Raw genomic sequence first — 21,160 nt, forward strand, 5'->3', positions numbered from 1 at the left:
ACATCCTCCCTCCACATCCACACACCCTACACAATGCACTGCAGAGCAGTCACATCCTCCCTCCACATCCACACACCCTACACAATGCACTGCAGAGCAGTCACATCCTCCCTCCACATCCACACACCCTACACAATGCACTGCAGAGCAGTCACATCCTCCCTCCACATCCACACACCCTACACAATGCACTGCAGAGCAGTCACATCCTCCCTCCACATCCACACACCCTACACAATGCACTGCAGAGCAGTCACATCCTCCCTCCACATCCACACACCCTACACAATGCACTGCAGAGCAGTCACATCCTCCCTCCACATCCACACACCCTACACAATGCACTGCAGAGCAGTCACATCCTCCCTCCACATCCACACACCCTACACAATTGTAGGCTGTAGCAATAATTATAGCGCAGTTGTTCTCCTCCACCACTTTCTCTTGTCTGCTCAAAAACAACTACCCTGTTCCATTGTCTTATCAGTTACTATGCAGCATGCTTTTTCCTTTGGCAGTTCCATTAAGAAGAATATCATAGGTCTATCTGACAGGGCTTTTTATATCTATCATATGAAAGGCTTTTAGGAAAGGAAGAACCATTATGCTGTGTAATACTGTATGTCTTCTCGTATTATTTTGGGATGTACCAATGAGACATTTTGGCCAGTATCAATATATGATATAATTCATTGTTTTGTCCATTCTGAAAAATACATAGGGTATCTGCACTGCTGGTTTTAATTAACTTTAACCCATTTAGGCCTGACGTCGAAATTTATATAATGTCTTCTAAATCCTGACAGTTTTCTGTCAGGATTTGCGCCACATTTTCACGATTTTTCAAAAATAGCAGACCTACAAGCTCGTAGCGCGACACTCTGTGCCACGTTATGAGCTTGTAGATCTGCTATTTTTCAATAGCTAAAGCATAACATAATGCTTTAAACACCAAAAGGGGTTCCTGCCCAAAATGGGTTAATACCTAATATTTAATATTGTAAGCTTGTAGAATGTAGATATGTTTGAGCTACAGACAGTGTTGCCAAGTCTGCTCATTATAAGCTACTTTGGACTTGTTTATCTGTAAAGTTGCTTTAAAATATTGGGGTCCTTGACATGAAAATGTTCGAGAACTACTGCTCTAAAACAACTTTCGGTGATAAAGTTTGACAGTCAGCTTGCTTAATTTGGACTTATTTTCATGGACCTTGTTCCTCTTACAAATCTGGCAACACGGAGCTGTTTGTTTGTCAGAAACGCTAGCAGTCACCATTGATTGATTGATTGATTGATTGATTGTAGTATCTAGTAGTATTTATTAACAGTTTGCAGAATTACAGTACATTTCGAGCACAACTCAACTCAACTGTGAGTTAACAGTTAACAATAAAGCACTACACTTGTTTACAAGAGGGTCCACCTTGTTTAATTCATCATAACATTTAGAGACATACAAACACTACACTTCTATATAGCCAAAAACAGGAAATCATCATCATAAAGGAGGTAAAAAGGGAAAAGAAAGCATACGTATACAGTGACGGGAAAAGGGGGTGGGTGGGGGATTCAGATTTTACGGGGGCCAGTTTCGAATTGCGTTCCACATTTTGGTGGCATAGGAGCGAAATTAATTTAGTCCCTTGTTTGTGCCAAATCTGGGTTGCACATGGTTTGTTGAGCTCCCTCTGGTGTTGTGGGTGTGGACTTCGTTGACATTATGGAAGTATTTAGATAGGTACATGGGTATCTTGGCGGTGTATTGAATCTTGTGGACCAGACCCATTGCAAGATGCTGTACTCTGTCGTCAACCCTAAGCCATTCCAGCCTGTCAAAGTGGGCAGGGGTGAGGTGGGTTTGGGGAGTGAGGCCAAGTATTTGCCTGACCAGTTTGTTTTAGGAAGTCTGGAGCCTTGTCTTAAGGGCCTTTGGGGTGCTGTGGTACCAAGAGGTGCATTCATAGTTGAAGAAACCTTGTACGAGGGCTCCTGTTAGGGTCTTCAAGGTGTTTTTGTCGACCAGTGAGGAGATCCTGTATAGGAATCTTGTTCTTTGGTGGACTTTTTTGATTACGTTGGTGGCCATTTTATCACCGAAAAGATTTGCCTCCAGAACCTAGGTAGGTAATTTTATTTTTTCGTGTGATAATATTGTCACCCACTCTAACCAAGAAGCCATCTGCCTTGCTGAGATTACTATTTGATCCAAAGAGAATGGATTCAGTTTTTCCCAGGTGTAAGGATAGTTTATCAGCGAGCCAGGTGCAGATTCTAACGAGTTCGGAGCTGAGGGCCTTTTCAACCTGCAGTTTGTTCCTGTCTGAGACCAGCAGTGCTGAGTCATCTGCGAACAGGAACAAGTTGCAGTCACAAGCTGATGTCATGCCGTTTACATATATTAGGAACAGTAAATGTCCTAGTATGCTTCCTTGTGGAACACCACAGCTCACATACTGCTGCCGTCATGAATAAATGCAGTTTAGCACAATCTGCTGTTCAACAACTTATGGATATCTGGCTACCATCGCTGCCTCTTTCTTGTCCTCTCTTCAGTAATAAGTAGTAGTTTGTTTTACGTTTAATGTGTTCTTTACTGTTCTGGGTGAACGCTGTGTGGTGTGCAGTGTTCCCCCCCCAGGCCCGCCTGATGACAGAATTAGGCTATCATGTCTGAGGGTTTATTAAGACACAGACAAGACGGCCCACGGCGTACCCCCCGTATCCGTCCGTAGCATGACCCTCTCCGAATGGTTGTGTATTTGTGGTCGTGATGTCTGAAGACTTGGCCCGGGTCCCCCTGGCCCGCGCGGTGAGAGGGGACCTCGCTCAGACAAATTTACATGCACCACAATGTGGACCAGTTCACCGGACTGAATTGGGAAGGGACACTGTAGCATTACAATAAACAGGCGAAGGCGCCACTACGTCCTCCCATCCATGATGATGTGAACACTTGCACATCTGAGACCCCAAATGACACCCCTGAGCCATTTGGTTCATGTGTTGCTGTAGTTGCCCAGCAGCGTAGAACGACATGTCTTTGCTCATACAGCAGATACCTCAGGGGAGAGGTGTATCCATCCACACTGGTATTGACAGCTTGTGCAGTGTTGCTAATCCGCTGTGCTTCTGCTTTCAGCCCCGGTCCTGTAGAGAGGTCAGTCAGTCAGCCAGGAGTCACACACTGACACACACACAAACACACGCACGCACGCACGCACGCACACACGCACGCACACACGCACACACACACACACGAGCGTGCAGCCACGCACGCATGCATGCACACACAAACACACGCACGCACGCACGCACGCACACACGCACGCACACACGCACACACACACACGAGCGTGCAGCCACGCACGCATGCATGCACACACACACGCACGCACGCACGCACGCACGCACGCACGCACGCACACACGCACACGAGCGTGCAGCCACGCACGCATGCATGCACACACACACACACACACACACACACACACTCTCTCTGTCTGAACTATGGATCTCCTGGGTGGGATCTAGTTTGAGCTCTGATTGTTAGTGACACACCTACTGCCCAAGGGTTGACGCCCAAAAACATCCCGAACAAAGAAACATAAGACAATACAGGCAGAGGGAAGGATCTCTGCAGATGATGCAGACATTCGTGGCACACTTCTAGTGGGTTTTATCAAATGAACAAAACTCTGTCAATCCGTAAGATCAGTCAGAACTTGCACACTGCCATGATGTCCTATGCAGGGAGTGAGGAAGCTGTTCTTTTAAAACGTTCCCAGTTTCCCACATTTAGGCTGTTGATTGACATTTTCACCAGGCTATTCTGTGTACGGACAGTGGACATACGGACATTAGGCATGTAACGATATCGTATATCGATATATATATATCGATATTAATCCCGATGATATGAATCTATTCATTGAAATGCGATTTTAGGGGGGGCTAGTGTGTGATGTGAAATGTGAGCTTTAGTCATATTCCATCATATTCAAGTGCTTTTGGAGAGAAATGATAGTCACTTTCAGTAGTAGAGCACTGTAGAGGGGAGCTGTGTGTGTGTGTGACTGTGCCCAGGTGATGATGGTCGTTGATGCTCATCAAGGAAGGCAATTATGTTTCTGCACTGTCAAAAGTAATGCTACTTCTTTTGCAATGTAGTTAAATAAAACATCTCAGGGGGGAAGATAAATTATATAAAATTAAAACGGTAATTTCTCATTAAAATATATATATATTTTTTAATATCGTGAAATCGTATCGTGAACCTCATATCGTGATACGAATCGTATCGTGAGTTGAGTGAATCGTTACATGCCTAACGGACATCGGTGGAAATGGGGGGGTTGACTAACGGGAAAGGTTGATTGAAACCTTTATTTATTCTCAAAAGAGCAATTGAGGTTCTCCCTCATTTTCAATGCTGACCAGATTACATACAGTATATGAAACAATTTAAGACATGCAGGTATAAAAATCAAATCTTCATGTAAGGCATAGAAACATTATTATACAGACAGTGAGACAAAACATAAGTTAAAAACAGTTACATATAGAGCGTCACAGTCCAAACAACAAAAAATTGTAACCTGCCGTTTTTTTCTACTTTCTAATTCTTTGTTTGGCCCTTTGTTGTCATGATTTGTCACGACTCGAGTTGGCTTTGTCCGCGGCGTAAACGTCTTTAAATAAATACTTTCTGAAATGTCTATGAGGAAAATGAACGGAGAATCATTTCCTGGGCCCTGGTAGGGGCGGGACTGCGACGCTCTATAGAGGTAGGGAGGTTCAAAAGCAGGTTATTAAATTGACCATAAGCTATTGGGGTATTCATTTTCAATGTTTGCTGTAAAGTGTTCCATGTGGTGGGGGCATCGAAGCAAAAAGCTGATTTTCCTAGTTCAGATTGTACTGATGGGACCTCTAGTTTAAGCCATTCACTTGAACGGGTCTGGCGAGTATTTATAAAGGTGCCAGAGGGTTCATTCATTGGCAGGTGTTTCCAATTGTCTAGAAGTGTTCTCCACTTTATACTGTAGACAGTAGCATGCTGGAGCTGGCTTCAGGCTTCAAGGCCAAACCAGAGAGAACGCCAGCAGAGTGAGAGAGCTGGCTCGACGGCGCTAACGTAATAAACAACTTTTGTTTTAAATGCATGGCAAGCAGCAGCCTCGGCAAGGCTGTTGTAGTTCATGTGTGTGGTCAATAAAAGGTACACGCTTTAATTACAAAGCGGTCTCATCAATTGTGTCAGCAAGAACCCACAGTAGCACTCGATGTGCTAAAACGACATTAGGTGGAGTAGTAGGTGGCCATTCTTTTATTTAGTGGGGCTATGGGATCTCGGATCTGTAGTGACAGTTGCGGTCCCATGTCATAGTCTGAGTGCACAGGGTGTGGACTATGAATTCATGATTGGCAGGGATGGTTGCAAGGTATTATTTTTTGAATATGTGATTTATTTTTTGTTGAATATCTTCCTCGTTATATATACCCTTCTGTGTGTGTTGAGGGACATGCTGAGAACTCTGTAAAACTAGGCTCAATTGGAATCGGAAGAGAATATGTCAGAAAATGTGTGAAACCTTTTGATCAACGCGTTAACCTTGATGTTTGAGATCTAGAGAGACAGCAAAAAAAAGTTAGAGAGACAGAAAAGTAGTTAATGAATTCATCCTTCAGCAAAAAAAAAAATATTTTGCATTTGTCTAACTGCACTAGAAACTTTCTTTGTCTCCCAAAGGTTGGACTGCTTCCATCACGTTGAATGAATGTAGCTTGTGTCTTATCTTTTTGAGGACACTTTGTCATTTCACGCCAGCCTATTTGGTTTATTATTGTTCAGTCATGCTGCCGCTTGTTGTTGCACACTCCTGCCAGCCAGCCTCACAGAATGAGGTCACTGGATGAGGCCCAGAGGATGGCCTGCGGTTGTCCTTAATCCTCCAGAGGGACCAGGTGATTATGCAGGGTCGTCACAACGACGTGACCCTGTTGGGGAGGTGAGGTGCTGCTTAAATTGCACGGCTCAATGCATGCAAGGGCTTTTCACCCGTTATCTTAATCCATTTTGACCTGAGATCAGATTCTAAAAATGTCTTCTACATCCTGACAGTTTTCTGAAAAAGCTATGTTTCTATGTCAGTCGTTCTTCGATTTAAAAAAAATAGCAGACCTACAAGCTCGTAGCACGCCACTCGGTGGCGCGCTATGAGCTTGTAGATCTGCTATTTTTCAATAGCTAAAGCATAACATAATGCTAACACCAAAAAGGGTTCCCGCCCAAAATGGTTTAATGGTGACACAACAGAGGTACAAATTTGTCTTGGGATTAATGCACCTTTTGTCATAGTTTGCTGGACATTTGCACGCCATTGTTTGTGATACTAAATAAAGCTTGCTGCAGACTTGTGACAAATGACAAACGTTGCGGTGGCATGATGCCAGCCCCAGGCCAAAAGAAACACATCAATAAAACCGATCGAATGATCACATTACATATCCCCATGGTGATTGTGAATGGCACTCATTGAAAATAGAAGTTGGGCTTCCATTTTCAGCTTGTGGGGGATGAGGGAAGGTGTCACAATTCATATTGGGGATTCAACAGCAGAATAATTCGGTGAAGAAGAAAGCGTTTTTCTAATGGTATTTGATTCATATTGTGTGAGTTACTATGGCTGAAATAGAGGCCACAGGCAATTTCTCAATTGAATTTCGGCTGGTTTTGTCCTTGTAAAGGGGAGGCGTCCAAAGGCGTCCTGTGGCACTGAGTGAGTTAATCTGCAGAAGCATCCTCATCATAAGTTCAATGATGGTCTCACCATGGGTTTAACGCTTTGATATGAGAGAGAGAGGTGTTGGCATTTAGTTATGCCTGGGTATGCAGTTCCCCTTAAGGCACAGGTTGGAGTAATTACTGCAAGACAGACAGATGAACAAGTGGGCAGTGAGCACCACATATACCCTGAGGCCAGGTTGGACCTGTGGGAGTCCAGAATGGACAGTCGGCGAGAGCGAGAACTACATGATCAGAGGCAGGCAGAGGACACACATTAATACAGACACACATTTACAGATGTACGGGGGGGGGGGGGGAGGCGGAGGCGGAGAGACTGCAGTGGATGGTGTTATAGTTAAAGATCCCATGGCCTGACCTTCTGCAGGCAATTGATAGTCATTCTAATGAAGTCAAGCCTGGAGTAGACAGTTTGATATACATACACAAGCTTGACACTTGACAGTCACACTGTTTGTTCAACAAACACAGGACGGATGGATACATTTTTGTCTGTCTGTCTGTCTGTCTGTCTGTCTGTCTGTCTGTCTGTCTGTCTGTCTGTGTGTCAGACAGGGTGCCAGTCTAGTGAGGTGACCATGCCCTCTGACTGACTGTCTCTCACGCTCCTCCCCTCTTCCGCATGAACTCTTTTCGTCTGCCTGCTGATTCAAGGTCTGGATCTCCTCCAGTGATACCCCCCCCCCCCCCCCCCCCCCAACTCATCCTCTGCTCATTACCAAATATTGCACCATCATCTTCTGTATGCCACTTACAGTATATACTGTAACATAGAACAACAAACATACTGTAGAGATTTCATTCACCTCAAATAACTCACTAGTCATTATGTGAGTCACTATTCATTGACACATACTGTAACAGTAAATCAATTCGGAGCCATTAGCATGAGTCACTGGGGCAGTGTTGGCTTTCTCCTTGTAACTTTTTTATTCAAGGACAGATTTATAGAGAGAGAGAAACATGTGTGTGAAATAAATTTTTGAGGGTTAGAGGGTCCGAGCACCGCGGGTTTGACTCACGATCCCGACGACCTCTGTTGCATGTCACTCCCCATCTCTCGCCCCCCATTTCATCTTACTGTAACCGATCAAATAAAGGCAGAAAAAGGCCCAAATATATCATAAAATGTCTTAGGGCTCTATTTTCGTCGATGCTAAATGAGCATTATCCCTAAACTTCTTTGCCTTTTTTTTACTATTTTGAAAAACATTTTTGAATAGTTCAACTAGCCGATCTACATCGACACGTTGAGAGCTTGTAGATTGGCTATTTTAACTATTCAAAAATGTTTTTAGAGATTGATTATGATCATATTATACTGACTAAAATAAATTCTGAATTACAGCTTTAATTTAATAATACTAATTGTGTCTGATGGTCCAAGGATATATAAGCAACCAAAATAATTAATCAAGTGTAAATTTAGTAGTCAGTGTTTCTGTTTACTAATCTCCCTTTTATACAGTATACACATGCTTGTGTACACGCACGCACGCACACACACACACACACACACACACACACACACACACACACACACACACACACACACACACACACGCTCTGCCTGAATAGTGAGTGCATGTAACAGTTAATTCCAATTTTCCGATACAGTACATTTTCCCCAGAAACATAAGACATCACGTCTGGCAACCTTGTTCAGAGTCAGCGTTGTGCAGGCAGGCAGCTGAAGTCATTGTCATTGTCTGCTCCCATCTAGACAGCCATTGCTCAGAGCATCCACCGTGAAACTGCAGCTCAGCTCAGCTGTAGCATGAAGGCTCTCAGGGGGACAGTAGAAAGACTGAGGGTGGGGCAAACTTATGTAGTTGTAACAACTCTGTCTTCTTTTTTAACCACTTTGTACCCTTGCATCGCTATTCTTGGGAGGGGTGGGCATTCGCAAAAAATTTCAGATCTACAAGCTCACAACGCGTTGTATTGTAGATAGGCTATTTTCGGCAAAGATATTTATTGTAGCCCATTAAAATACGATCAACTAAGCATAGGGCTTAAGTTAGTAGTTAACTGGTAGTTAATTTTTATTTAATTTGGCTTATTCTTCTACCAGATGTGACGTTGTCTGTTTTGCTCACTCAGCGCTGTCTAAATGTAATGATTTCACTGTTGCCTGTTAGGGATCGACCGATTACTACCAGTAAGACGCCTGAGGGTGAGAAGCGAGAAGCGGTCAGATTATATATATATAGGCATGAATATATATGGTTATGCCTGGGGTGACCAACCAACCAACCAAACAACATTTCATAGTAAATGCGACAATAAGACAGAAAAGCAGTATAGTGGTTTTCACCGTCTTGACACTAGGTGATCAGTCACAGGCAGTCTTTGAATTTTGAAAATGGCTAACAAGCTTTTCACTCGAGGTGCAACACAACACCGGCATTCTCACTTGGATCTGCAAGGTCGCTCTGTGCATCTCATGTGAAAAAAGTTAAACCCATTTTAAAGGCAGCGACTGATGCACCTAGTAATTCATATTCAGTTCGAGGAGAGCGGGCAGGTATACAGGGAGATCCGACAGGACAACGACAAGCACGATCACGCCCGTGAAACTGCTGTGCCTGTACTCGTTTCATGCACACGCACACACACAACAAGAGTTGAGCTTTTCTCTACGACTATGTGACATGAAAAATGTCCAGTCACACAAGGAGCACAGTGTACCTATTGAAGATATGGATGCAAACAACACACACAAACAAACGGAGTTAAAGCTGTGGGTGTTTTGCTGATCCAAGCCAACCCAAGTAGTGTTACCTTCTGCTCCAACATGAAGATGTTGGCCCAAATTCACATCTATCAGCCTATGGTTCCTGTAGTCATATGGGGGGTTGTGAACTTGTGAAACTAGGACATGTGTTACATAGTCTATTACTATATCATGACTTACAGTATGTAATATAGTATGCATAATGGTACAGTACGCAATTTAGGATTAGTCCCAATTCAGACTGGATATACAAGGACATGCAGGTACTAAATATGGTTATATAAGCTCCTGATTCAGCTTTTGACATCTGGCTATGGCATCTGTATAATTGGTATATGCCACTGGCACAGCTTGTGTGCTGGCATAAGGCCAGCACACAAGCTGTCATGTTGCTGTACACAATAAGGACGTGAGCAACATGCAAACATACATGTATGCAGTGCACTTGAAACCTTGTACAGTATACACAGGTCTCTTAAGTCAGCGCTGTCCATTCTTCTGCATCCCTCTGTGCGTCCACCACTTTGGTCTCAAACAACATACCTTGGAAAATACTGGATGGATTGCCTTGGAATTAGCTGTGACTCTAATGCTCGCTAGAGCAGTGGTTCTCAACCTGTGGGTCAGGAACCCCAGGCAGGGGGCTTGTAGATCTGCTATTTTCACAAACTAGTCAAACTAAATATAATACATAAATTAGAAAATAGAGCCCCAAATCCCAGCACAAAGCACTGCCCTTTTGCCTGTATCACTCCTTACATCACGCACACACACGCACCCTTCCCTTAAAGACTTTTAAGACCTGGGATATTTAACGGCGCACAAGTAGTTGGGCTTCCTGAATGATCGACCAAATTACAGCCTTTGTTTTATAGGCCTCCTGTTGCTAGGTTAGTTTAATTGCCCTCGAGCTAAAGCAACAATTACAACTTTCACATCTCACTGTCGTTAGTGGTTTATAATTGTGAGGCGTGCACGTGGCCACGTGCCGCCACACACTTCCACTGCAGATGTGTGAAGAGAGGTCTGTGTGAAATCCTAGAGTGCGCCGTTCCAATGTAAGGACATTTTCTAGCAATGACAAATTAGTGCTCTTTTCTTTTACCCTAGAGTGTGTATTGTCTTACAACAGGCAGAGAGTGTTGGCAATGAATCTGTGTCAGTGTGGACTGCAGCAGCAGACCCGAGAGACAGTTCCTATATGGCTCCTTGCGAATGTCCGTTCACATGCTGTGAGCTACCATAGACCAGTGTATTCCAAACAGTGTGCCAATTATACACCTTTACTATACCAGTACTTTGTGCAGTACTTATTTCCCAATACAGAGGCAAGTTCTATATCCTAAAATATATATTTTAGCCACTTTCAACCTGGCATACCAGTTTTGTGCATATCATTATAGGCAAATAACATGTATGTATATCTTTTTTTCCCCCTCCTTCAAATCTTTGAAAAATCAATTCACTAGTTGGAATGAACACAACATTGTGGAAGGTTTAAAGATTTTATTGAATGAATGAATGAATGAAATGATGAGGAGGAGAGTGGGGGGAGCGGGGCGTGGGTTCCGGGGGGGGGGGGGGGGTCGCCAACCCTGGAGTCTTTGGGGAGGGGGTCGTGTGGCGGTCAGCCCGCGGTACACGTGAAGGTGTGATCCCCCCCCCGGGAACTGCAAGGAAGGGAGGAGGTGAGGAGAGGGATGAGGAGATGGAGCAGTGGAGATGCTGCTGGTCCTGTGGTGGTGATGGGGATGGAGGCGGGATACGAAAAGCATAGAGGATGCTGGGTTGTATTGGGCGGGTATAAGTAGGCTCAGGTAGATTGGCGTTGAGGGCGGAGATTGGCGTGAAGGTATGGTCAAGGTGTGTTCCTCCGCCTCCTGAACATCTGTCGTTCCAACTCCATTTAATGCAGAACAGGTTGGGGGTGAGAAAGAGGCTAGAAATTGGAAAATGTAAAGGTCTGGCAGCAGACCTAGCAACGCACTAAGAGTAGGAGTGGATAAATGTACAGTACATTGTATAAAATAGCTCTAGTTTGGATAAAGGTACTATCCAAATGTAGACCGTTTACCATTCATATCCCCTGTGTTGAACTGATTCGCTTCTTCATGCACCCACCCACCCATCCACACGCAAGACACATGCATACGGTACACACTCACATACCCCCACGTGCTGGGCACGTGCATTATAAACCACACCCCCATAGGCACACACAGACATAAAGCCTGCACGCACGCACGCATGCCTTCGTGTGCAAATGTTCATTTGTTTGCTATTGAGAATTGGTTTTGTTATTCGTGTTGTTATCCTTTATTACTGTACATCACATGAACGATAATACCTACCTAGTAGGGCGACTGTGGCTCAGGAGGTAGAGCAGGTCGTCCAATGATCCAAGGGTCGGCGGTTCGAATCCCGGCTCCTCCTGTCTACATGTCGAAGTGTCCTTGGGCAAGACACTGAACCCCAAATTGCTCCCGATGTGCTGGTATGAATGTGTGTATGAATGGGTGAATGTAATGCACAATCTATGTAAAGCGCCTTGGATAAAGGCGCTATATAAAGGCACCATTTACAGTATGGCTCTGACAAAGCAAAACATTTTGAATATTAAGTATGATGACGTGATTGGCAAATTGGATGGCGAACTCCCATCATGCCTTTGACGGTTCTTAAATTAGCATGCAGCGTGAGATACGCCCTCTGCCCTCAGCACCTGTTACTGCGCCTGTCGTATACCAGCATGTCTCCATCGTTCTCCCTGCATCAATCTCTCGCTCAGCCTTTTTCTATGCATTCTCCATCGGTCCATCTCCAAGTCATCCCCTCAATGAATAAATTAGCCTCTAAATTGTTCTGTGTACTTCTCCATTCAGCCACCTTCTCCACTTTATAAAACACTCTTCTCTCTACTGGGCTGCCACCGCCAAGACACATTTTATCTTCTCTCTACTGGGCTGCCACCGCAAAGACACATTTTATAAAACACTCCTCCACTCTTCTCTCTGCTGGGCTGCCACCGCAAAGACACATTTTATAAAACACTCCTCCACTCTTCTCTCTACTGGGCTGCCACCGCCAAGACACATTTTACAGATCTGTTGATTAAATTCATGAATCGATCTCAAACTCAAAGAGCACAACACAGAGTTGAGGCAAGAGTAACGTTTACAGAGTATTATGGGAGCAAGGATAGGAGAATAGGAAGGACAAACAAGGATAGGAGAATAGGAAGGACAAACAAGGATAGGAGAATAGGAAGGACAAACAAGGATAGGAGAATAGGAAGGACAAACAAGGATAGGAGAATAGGAAGGACAAACAAGGATAGGAGAATAGGAAGGACTAACAAGGATAGGAGAATAGGAAGGACTAACAAGGATAGGAGAATAGGAAGGACTAACAAGGATAGGAGAATAGGAAGGACAAACAAGGATAGGAGAATAGGAAGGACAAACAAGGATAGGAGAATAGGAAGGACAAACAAGGATAGGAGAATAGGAAGGACAAACAAGGATAGGAGAATAGGAAGGACAAACAAGGATAGGAGAATAGGAAGGACAAACAAGGATGGGAGAATAGGAAGGACAAACAAGGATGGGAGAATAGGAAGGACAAACAAGGATGGGAGAATAGGAAGGACAAACAAGGATAGGAGAATAGGAAGGACAAACAAGGATAGGAGAATAGGAAGGACAAACAAGGATAGGAGAATAGGAAGGACAAACAAGGATAGGAGAATAGGAAGGACAAACAAGGATAGGAGAATAGGAAGGACAAACAAGGATAGGAGAATAGGAAGGACAAACAAGGATAGGAGAATAGGAAGGACAAACAAGGATAGGAGAATAGGAAGGACAAACAAGGATGGGAGAATAGGAAGGACAAACAAGGATGGGAGAATAGGAAGGACAAACAAGGATGGGAGAATAGGAAGGACAAACAAGGATAGGAGAATAGGAAGGACAAACAAGGAAGGAGAATAGGAAGGACAAACAAGTGGGGCGGGCAGGACGCCCAGGCTGAAGCCATGCCCAGACACAGAGAGAGAGGGAGAGTGAGAGGGAGAGAGGGCGGCGGTGGTTCAGGGGTAGAGTGCCTGGATGGTAACCGCAAGGTTGCCAGTTCGAACCCGGGCTCCCCCAGAGTTACTGTCGAAGTGTCCTTGAGCAAGACACTGAACCCCTAATTGCTCCCGATGTGCTAGTTGGTGCCTTGCACGGTTTCCGCTGCCATCGGTGTATGAATGTGTGTGTGAATGGGTGAATGTAATGCACAATCTCTGTAAAGCGCCTTGGATAAAGGCGCTATATAAATGCACCATTTACCATAGAGCAGTGGTAACCAACCTTTTCAAGCCCAAGAGCCCATTTTATTCCCAATTGTAAGCCAAGATCTACCACTAAAAGAGAGAGAGAGAGAGGTTATGTGGAATGACGTACAGCACCAATCCAATTTACAATTTAGGCATTTAGCAGACGCTCTTAATCCAGAGCGACTTACATTAAGCAAGAACAAAAAGCATGGGAATACATCACATATGTAAAATGCATTTATCGCGAAACATGCGTAAGCTAAGAACGTGACTAGAACATATCTATATAATGACACTATACATATAAACTATAACTAGAACATATCTATATAATGACACTATACATATAAACTATACATATATGCTATACTATGCTGTACATATATACTATGAAGTGCTATGACTACATACAATGCACTTATTGTGCTGTCTACATGACATGCTATAAGTCTGTTTCAAATGCTATATAAGTCTAAGATTATTGGTTGACTTAGGATGTTTGAGGGGCACTAGCCCCTCCTATGTCCAGCTTTGACAGCCCTAACCCTAACACAAACATTGTTTTGCTACAGTTTCCTATGACTAGTTTTGAGTGTTTGTGCACTCAATTTTTGACCCGTCGTCCTGGCGTCGATCTCCATAATAAGGGCTCTGTGTTTTGCTTTGTTCCTGTAGGAGTTGATGACCAAACTAATAACGGAGACCCCAGACCAGCCCATTCCTTTTCTTATCGACCACCTGCAGACCAAACAGGTCAGCCCTACCAAGCTGCAGAGAACACTGTCGGGCTCCGCAGCGCTGTGGGCACAGAGCTCTGCAGGTGGGTAATGGTGGAGGCTAAGCACACATACACACACACACACACATGCACACAGTGCCACACACATATGCACATACACACGTATGAACGCACATATGCAAGCACGCACAGACACACACACACACACACACACTGTAGGCATGCACAATGTGTGTATTATTAAAGTCATATAATTAAATAACAGAGGAAGGGCACACTTCCTACAGGACGCACTATTCATATCATACATTCACATGCCTCAGTTTCCATTAAATGCAATTGTATAATTACCGTACTTATACAGTAGCCTGGCCATGGGGAGTACTTGATTCTTATTGGCCGGAGGGTGTACATTATTTTAGTGTCGATTCAGAAATTAAGAGTGTATTTGATGGGGGAAAAAATAATGTGTGAAGATATATTATTATTATATAGACACGCGGAAGTCTATCCCTGTTACAATGCGCTAGACCCCTGGGACTAGACCCCCTTTGAATCAAGGGCTACAGTATACACACTAAACACACACACACACATGCGCGCGCACGCACGCACGCACGCACGCACGCACGCACGCACGCACGCACGCACGCACGCACACACGCACACACACACACACACTCCAAATTGTGATATTGTAATCGCTGACAAGTGGCCCTGGTATAAGCAGCACGATCCACTCCAAGCCGTGCCTTCTGTTTGTTTGAAGGCAATTAGCTGCCACGCATAACTTTATGATAACTGTATGGAATTATCCCCAACAGTATACTGTTGCACGGTACAAAATATGCTGTATGTATTCATGTATTCACTGCATACATTACATTAATCCATTCAGGCCTGACGTCGAAATTAAAAAAAAAAAAGTTTTCTAAATCATGACAATTTTCGGAAAGATTTGAGGCACATTTTAACGATTTTTCAAAAATAGCAGACCTACAAGTTCATAGCGCGCCACTCGGTGGCGCGCTATGAGCTTGTAGATCTGCTATTTTTCAATAGCTAAATTATAACATGTTTAAAACGCTAACGCTAACGTGACATGGATGCGTTCCAGGTATCAATGGATTAATACATTCTGCTGCTGAAAGGAATACTGTGATTGCATCTCCCAGCAGAAAACAAAAACACCCGGAAGGAGTGCAGGAACTACGAGAAACCGTGGCAGATTCACCCCAAGAAACCCAAGAAATCCAAGAGTGACCTGGCTGTCTCTAGCATCTCTCCTCCGTCGCCAGAGTCCAAGTCCCGTGAGTAGCTCTGAGTGGTTCCCTGTGAGTAGTGTCTTTTGTCAACTCACTCAGACCTTTGCAGCATTGCTGCATGCTTGTTGTATGAATGCTGTGAGTGTCATGGCCGCCCCAATGCATTTCCAATGGAAGTCACATGGTTTGAGGACTACATTTTGGACTACAAGCTGTTGTATGGCTTTCGGCTGTGTTTCGACTGCGCCCCTCCCCCTCATACAACACAAGTGTTGTGTCAGACCATGTGACTCCCATTGGAAATGCATTGGGGCAAGCTGTGTCACACCCTTTGTATACAACAAGCATACAGCAATCTGTTGCGACAGTGTGAGTGCGGCCTTAGCCTCCCACACTGTTGTATTTGTCTTTACTCTTCTGAAATTCGATACCGTCAGTAGACAGGGAAGCTACAGTTATAGTTATAATCTTGGAGTGATGGACAGAGGATGCTTGTTTGGTCAAAGAGAAGATGGAGAACAAGAACAGGCGCATATTCTGAGTCTGACTGAAAGTCATAGACCACTTCAATAATTCAACATTGTGCTCCGTCTTTGCCAACCTAGGTCTATTCCAGGCTCCAGTTAGACAATTGCTTTCAATCATGAGGAAATTTCTGTGTCTGTCTGTCTGTCTGTCTGTCTGTCTGTGTGTGCGTGTGCGCGTGCGTATAGAGCGAGAGGGAGATACAGTAACTTTAGAAAGAGACAAACTCTGTAGTACAAAGTGAGGAACATCTTTAGACGTGTTATTATATTTTACTGCTCCATGGGAGTTCCAGATACACTGATTAAAAACAGGAATTCGAAATCAAGTCACATTAAAAATACATACTATACATTGGTATTTCTACCGTGGGTGTGCTAGCAGAGATCAAATATTCAACAGAAGATTAAAAAGATAGCAGAACTCATGAATTTGTGGAAGTTCGAAATGCTTTTACACTGATAAGTGATAATGATGACCATAAGTGATGTTAGCCTCTGCCAGTAGGGCCAGGGTTTTGCCATGAGGAAAACAAAAACAACAAAAGAAACCAAATACTTACAATAATGCCACTTGTAGGCTAATCCCCAAAAATTATGAAATTTAACTACTTGTCCCCCTGTCTTTTTTTTGCACAGCCTACAAACCACAATTACATGTATGCCTATTTAATGATTTAGTTAATTAGTCTAATTTAACACACCCTGCCTCTATAAAATCATCTCTGATGACAAGAGACCCTTCATCAGATACGTGTACAGTACACTGGGTTAATGTACTGTGCCCTCGGTTGTTCCATTTGACTGATACTGTAATGGCTGGTCCTAAAGGAATACATTCCTTAACGCTTAAGCTGAGCTATAAACACTTGAGCGCTTTAAGCTGCTGTGTAGATGCAGCAGCTCTACAAACACACAGCCTCACAGCTAGAGGGTTGCCTGGAAGCCTCTCCTAACCAGTGATAATGTAAGAGTATTCTCCCAGCCTGGGCTTGGCAGAGATGTTTGCTTTCTGTCACCGTGCCAAAGCAGCCCTACTTTGGATGGAGCGGGTTGGAGGGAGGCAGAATGCAGCAACAGCAATGCTCTCTGTCAAAATAGTGCATCAGAGCTTTGAGTCTTTATTTTCTTCACGTGTCCTGACATCATGTATATTGTATACTGTACATGTAATGCTGCAGGGGTCTTCAACGGTGTTCTGGCCAAGCCAAGGGCCAGTAGCTGAGAAAGAGAAACGGGCAGTGTTGCCATGGAAACGGTCGACAGTGTGATGTCAGACCATGACGTCACGTCACCCTATATAGTATGGCGAGCAGAGCAGTAGAGCACAATTAGTATATCATTAAGACTATAAGAAGAGAGGTATCTAGAGACGGGCTTTAGACTCAAACGTGACCAGCTCCGTTCCCTCCCCAGCTTCCTAAGAAGAAATACAGATCCTTAGGCTATAAGGCCTCCCTGAGTGCGAGCCCTTATAGACTCCCCTGACCGTCCCCTATACAGGGGTTCTCAACGTTTTTGCCCGGGGACCCCCGGAAATGCTTTGGCAATGTCTCGGGACCCCCGCCCCGCCCCCTCCCGACCCCCAATATAAATTGACTGCTACAATAACCTTAACCCATTTTGGGTGGGAACCCCTTTTGGTGTTTTAAGCATTATGTTATAATTTAGCTATTGAAAAATAGCAGATCTACAAGCTCATAGCGCGCCACCGAGTGGCGCGCTACGAGCTTTTTTTTTTTTTTAATAATTTGGGGACCCCCTAAAATAATTTGGCGACCCCCCCGAGGGGTCGCGACCCACGGGTTGAGAACCCCTGCCCTATACCTATAGGAGATCTCGGTTACAGATTTGAGTTATTCCATTGGTTTTTCAAGTGTTTCAAGTGACATTGATGGCTTCATAGATTAATTTGACAGTGTTTTGAAAATTATTATTACTAGACCTTACCTGTTCTGAATAATATGAACACCAAATGATGTACAGTGTGGGTAATGCGATGTAATAGATCACATTACTGATTGGGAGGGAATTGTCCTGTCTTGCTATAGCGCATGTAGGCTACGCTATGGCAAACGGAGCGGATTGATGCCCCAAAAATCTGTTGTTTTTGCAATAAACGTTTTAAAATTCTGCATTTGCGAATTCGGAACCTCCCCTCCAAGTGTTGTAACTGTAGTTCCGACGGTTTCTGAGGGTAAAAGACTTGACTTGAGTTTTGGCATTTTCCCATGTAAGTCGATGGGGAATTTTAATTCACTAATAAATTAATTATTAAAAAAAGGGCTTGTTTAAGACCTCCATAATATTATGGTCATTGCCCGTGTGAACAGTCGGAGCGATTGGTGCAGCCAATGAGGAGCTACGACAGTGTTTCAGACAGACAGACAGACATTCAGACATTGAGTGAATTATAGTATGATTGTTGTTTTATTACCATACTTATCTTTACTAATATTGTGAATTTATGGTAATAAATCCGGGTAGCTCAGTCGGTAGAGCTCTCGCCTTTGGATCACAAGTTCATGGGTTCGATCCCGGGCACCGCCAACGCAGCGAATGAGTAGCACGGCTTGGTGCTGAAAGTTGTGTGGGAAGTACTGGGAGCTGATGGTAGGCGTGGCGCTCCACCTCAGCAATCCATCTCCCAGGGGTCTCTAGCGCATTGTAACAGGGATAGACTTCCGCGTGTCTATATAATATTAATATATCTTCACACATTATTTTTTTCCCCCACCAAAATCTTAAGCCTTAATTTGGCGAGCCCCTTGAAGTAATTCTGAGGACCCCCTCTGGGTCGTGTGTGTGTGTGTGTGTGTGTGTGTGTGTGTGTGTGTGTGTGTGTGTGTGTGTGTGTGTGTGTGTGTGTGTGTGTGTGTGTGTGTGTGTGTGTGTGTGTGTGTGTGTGTGTGTGTGTGTGTGTGTGTGTGTGTGTGTGTGTGTGCGTGCGCGCGCGCGCGCGTGCGTGCGTGCGTGCGTGCGTGCGTGCGTGCGTGCGTGCGTGCGTGCGTGCGTGCGTGCGTGCGTGCGTGCGTGCGTGCGTGCGTGCGTGCGTGCGTGCGTGCGTGCGTGCGTGCGTGCGTGCGTGCGTGCGTGCGTGCGTGCGTGCGTGCGTGCGTGCGTGCGTGCGTGCGTGCGTGCGTGCGTGCGTGCGTGCGTGCGTGCGTGCGTGCGTGCGTGCGTGCGTGCGTGCGTGCGTGCGTGCGTGCGCGCGCTCGCATACTGTAGCCCTTGATTCAAAGACATCCATAAATGAATCCATCCATAAGTAAATTAATTTGGCATATGGTTGCCCGCCAGCATCATTAGATGTTTTATTCAAATGTAGCGATGTTGCAGGCTTGCAGCAGTATAAGGACATTAGCTATGGATCGGATGCAGACATGGAAGCAAGAGAAGCATCTCTGTTCCTATAGGAGATTCTTCCTCTTGCCCTCTCCCTCTATAAATAATGTCTTATGTTCCTCCCATTCATGAATTAAACATCATGCAAGACTGAGGGATGCTGCTTGCCAGAGGATGAGAGGAGGGTGGTGACGCACTATGTGGGTCATTTCCTACTCCTGCTTGACTCATTTTGAATAGTTAATCAAACAAAATGATGGACAGCCCCTGGCCCCTATCCACTCAACCCATCTATTCACACTAACCGTAAGCATTCTGCAAGCGTACTCCTGTCCACTCTGCAGCCCTGTTTGGACAAACGGGAACAAACATTCGTTAGTTGCGGTACAGGCTGTTTGCAAATCATATTGAATTTAGATAATTTTCCAGTCGATTCTGATCACGGTCAATTTGCCATGGGAATATCGAAACAAGGTGACTTATGTGTGGTGGTGGCAGGCGGGAACGTCACTGACGTCACTTTTCTTTTTTCCAGTGCCACGATCGATCGAGTACCCTTCCTGGGAGTGGAGGGAGAGCAAGGACTTTGATGAGCTCAACCACATCCTGCAGGAGAGCAAGAAGCTTGGCAAGGCTCTGGAGAACCTGTCACGCAGTAAGTGTGACGTGCAGAGCAGCACGGGCCATGTGTTTATTGTACACCTTACTATTTAACCCATTTAGGCCTGACGTCGAAATTAAAAAAAAAAAAGTTTTGTAAATCATGATAATTTTCGGAAAGATTTGAGGCACATTTTAACGATTTTTCAAAAATAGCAGACCTACAAGTTCATAGCGCGCCACTCGGTGGCGCGCTATGAGCTTGTAGATCTGCTATTTTTCAATAGCTAAATTATAACGATGTTTAAAACACCAAAAGGGGTTCCCGCCCCAAAATGGGTTAATGGTTAATGTGGTTAAACGCTAACGTGACATGGATGCGTTCCAGGTCTCAATGGATTAACCCATTTAGGCCTGACCTCGAAATTTAAAACAAAAATCTTCTAAATCCTCCAGTTTTCTGAAATAAATATTTTCACGATTTTTCAAAAATAGCAGACCTACAAGCTCGTAGCGTGCCACTCGGTGGCACGCTACGAGCTTGTAGATCTGCTATTTTTCAATAGCTAAAGTATAACATAATGCTTAGTTAAAACACCAAGAGGGGTTCCCGCCCAAAATGGGTTTTAATGCCCAGTGCAACGCTTAATACGTTGTTGTAACATATACAGTACTAATACGAAATTGTAGACTCCAAATCCTAGACCTTTCTGTAAACACCGCCGTAAATCCGGGGAAGAAAGAGGATGTAGTACCTAATCTAACGAGCTTACCGCTAAGCTCCAAAGAATCCTGAGCTGAGCTTTTGTATCGTAACATATGAT

General features: G+C 44.4%; 1 protein-coding gene across 1 annotated transcript in view; it reads left to right on the forward strand.

The window, feature by feature from the left end:
- The window catches only part of cUnh8orf34 (chromosome Un C8orf34 homolog), a 109,230-nt gene that overhangs the window by 12,330 nt on the left and 75,740 nt on the right, over positions 1 to 21,160 (forward strand). The window contains exons 2-4 of the mRNA XM_079489295.1: positions 14,539 to 14,683; positions 15,778 to 15,912; positions 20,272 to 20,391. Coding sequence (XP_079345421.1) covers positions 14,539 to 14,683; positions 15,778 to 15,912; positions 20,272 to 20,391 — 400 coding nt within the window. The remainder of the gene's footprint in view (positions 1 to 14,538; positions 14,684 to 15,777; positions 15,913 to 20,271; positions 20,392 to 21,160) is intronic.

Source organism: Electrona antarctica, assembly GCF_951216825.1.
Source record: "Electrona antarctica genome assembly, chromosome: 20".
NCBI classification, from domain to species: Eukaryota; Metazoa; Chordata; class Actinopteri; order Myctophiformes; family Myctophidae; genus Electrona; species Electrona antarctica.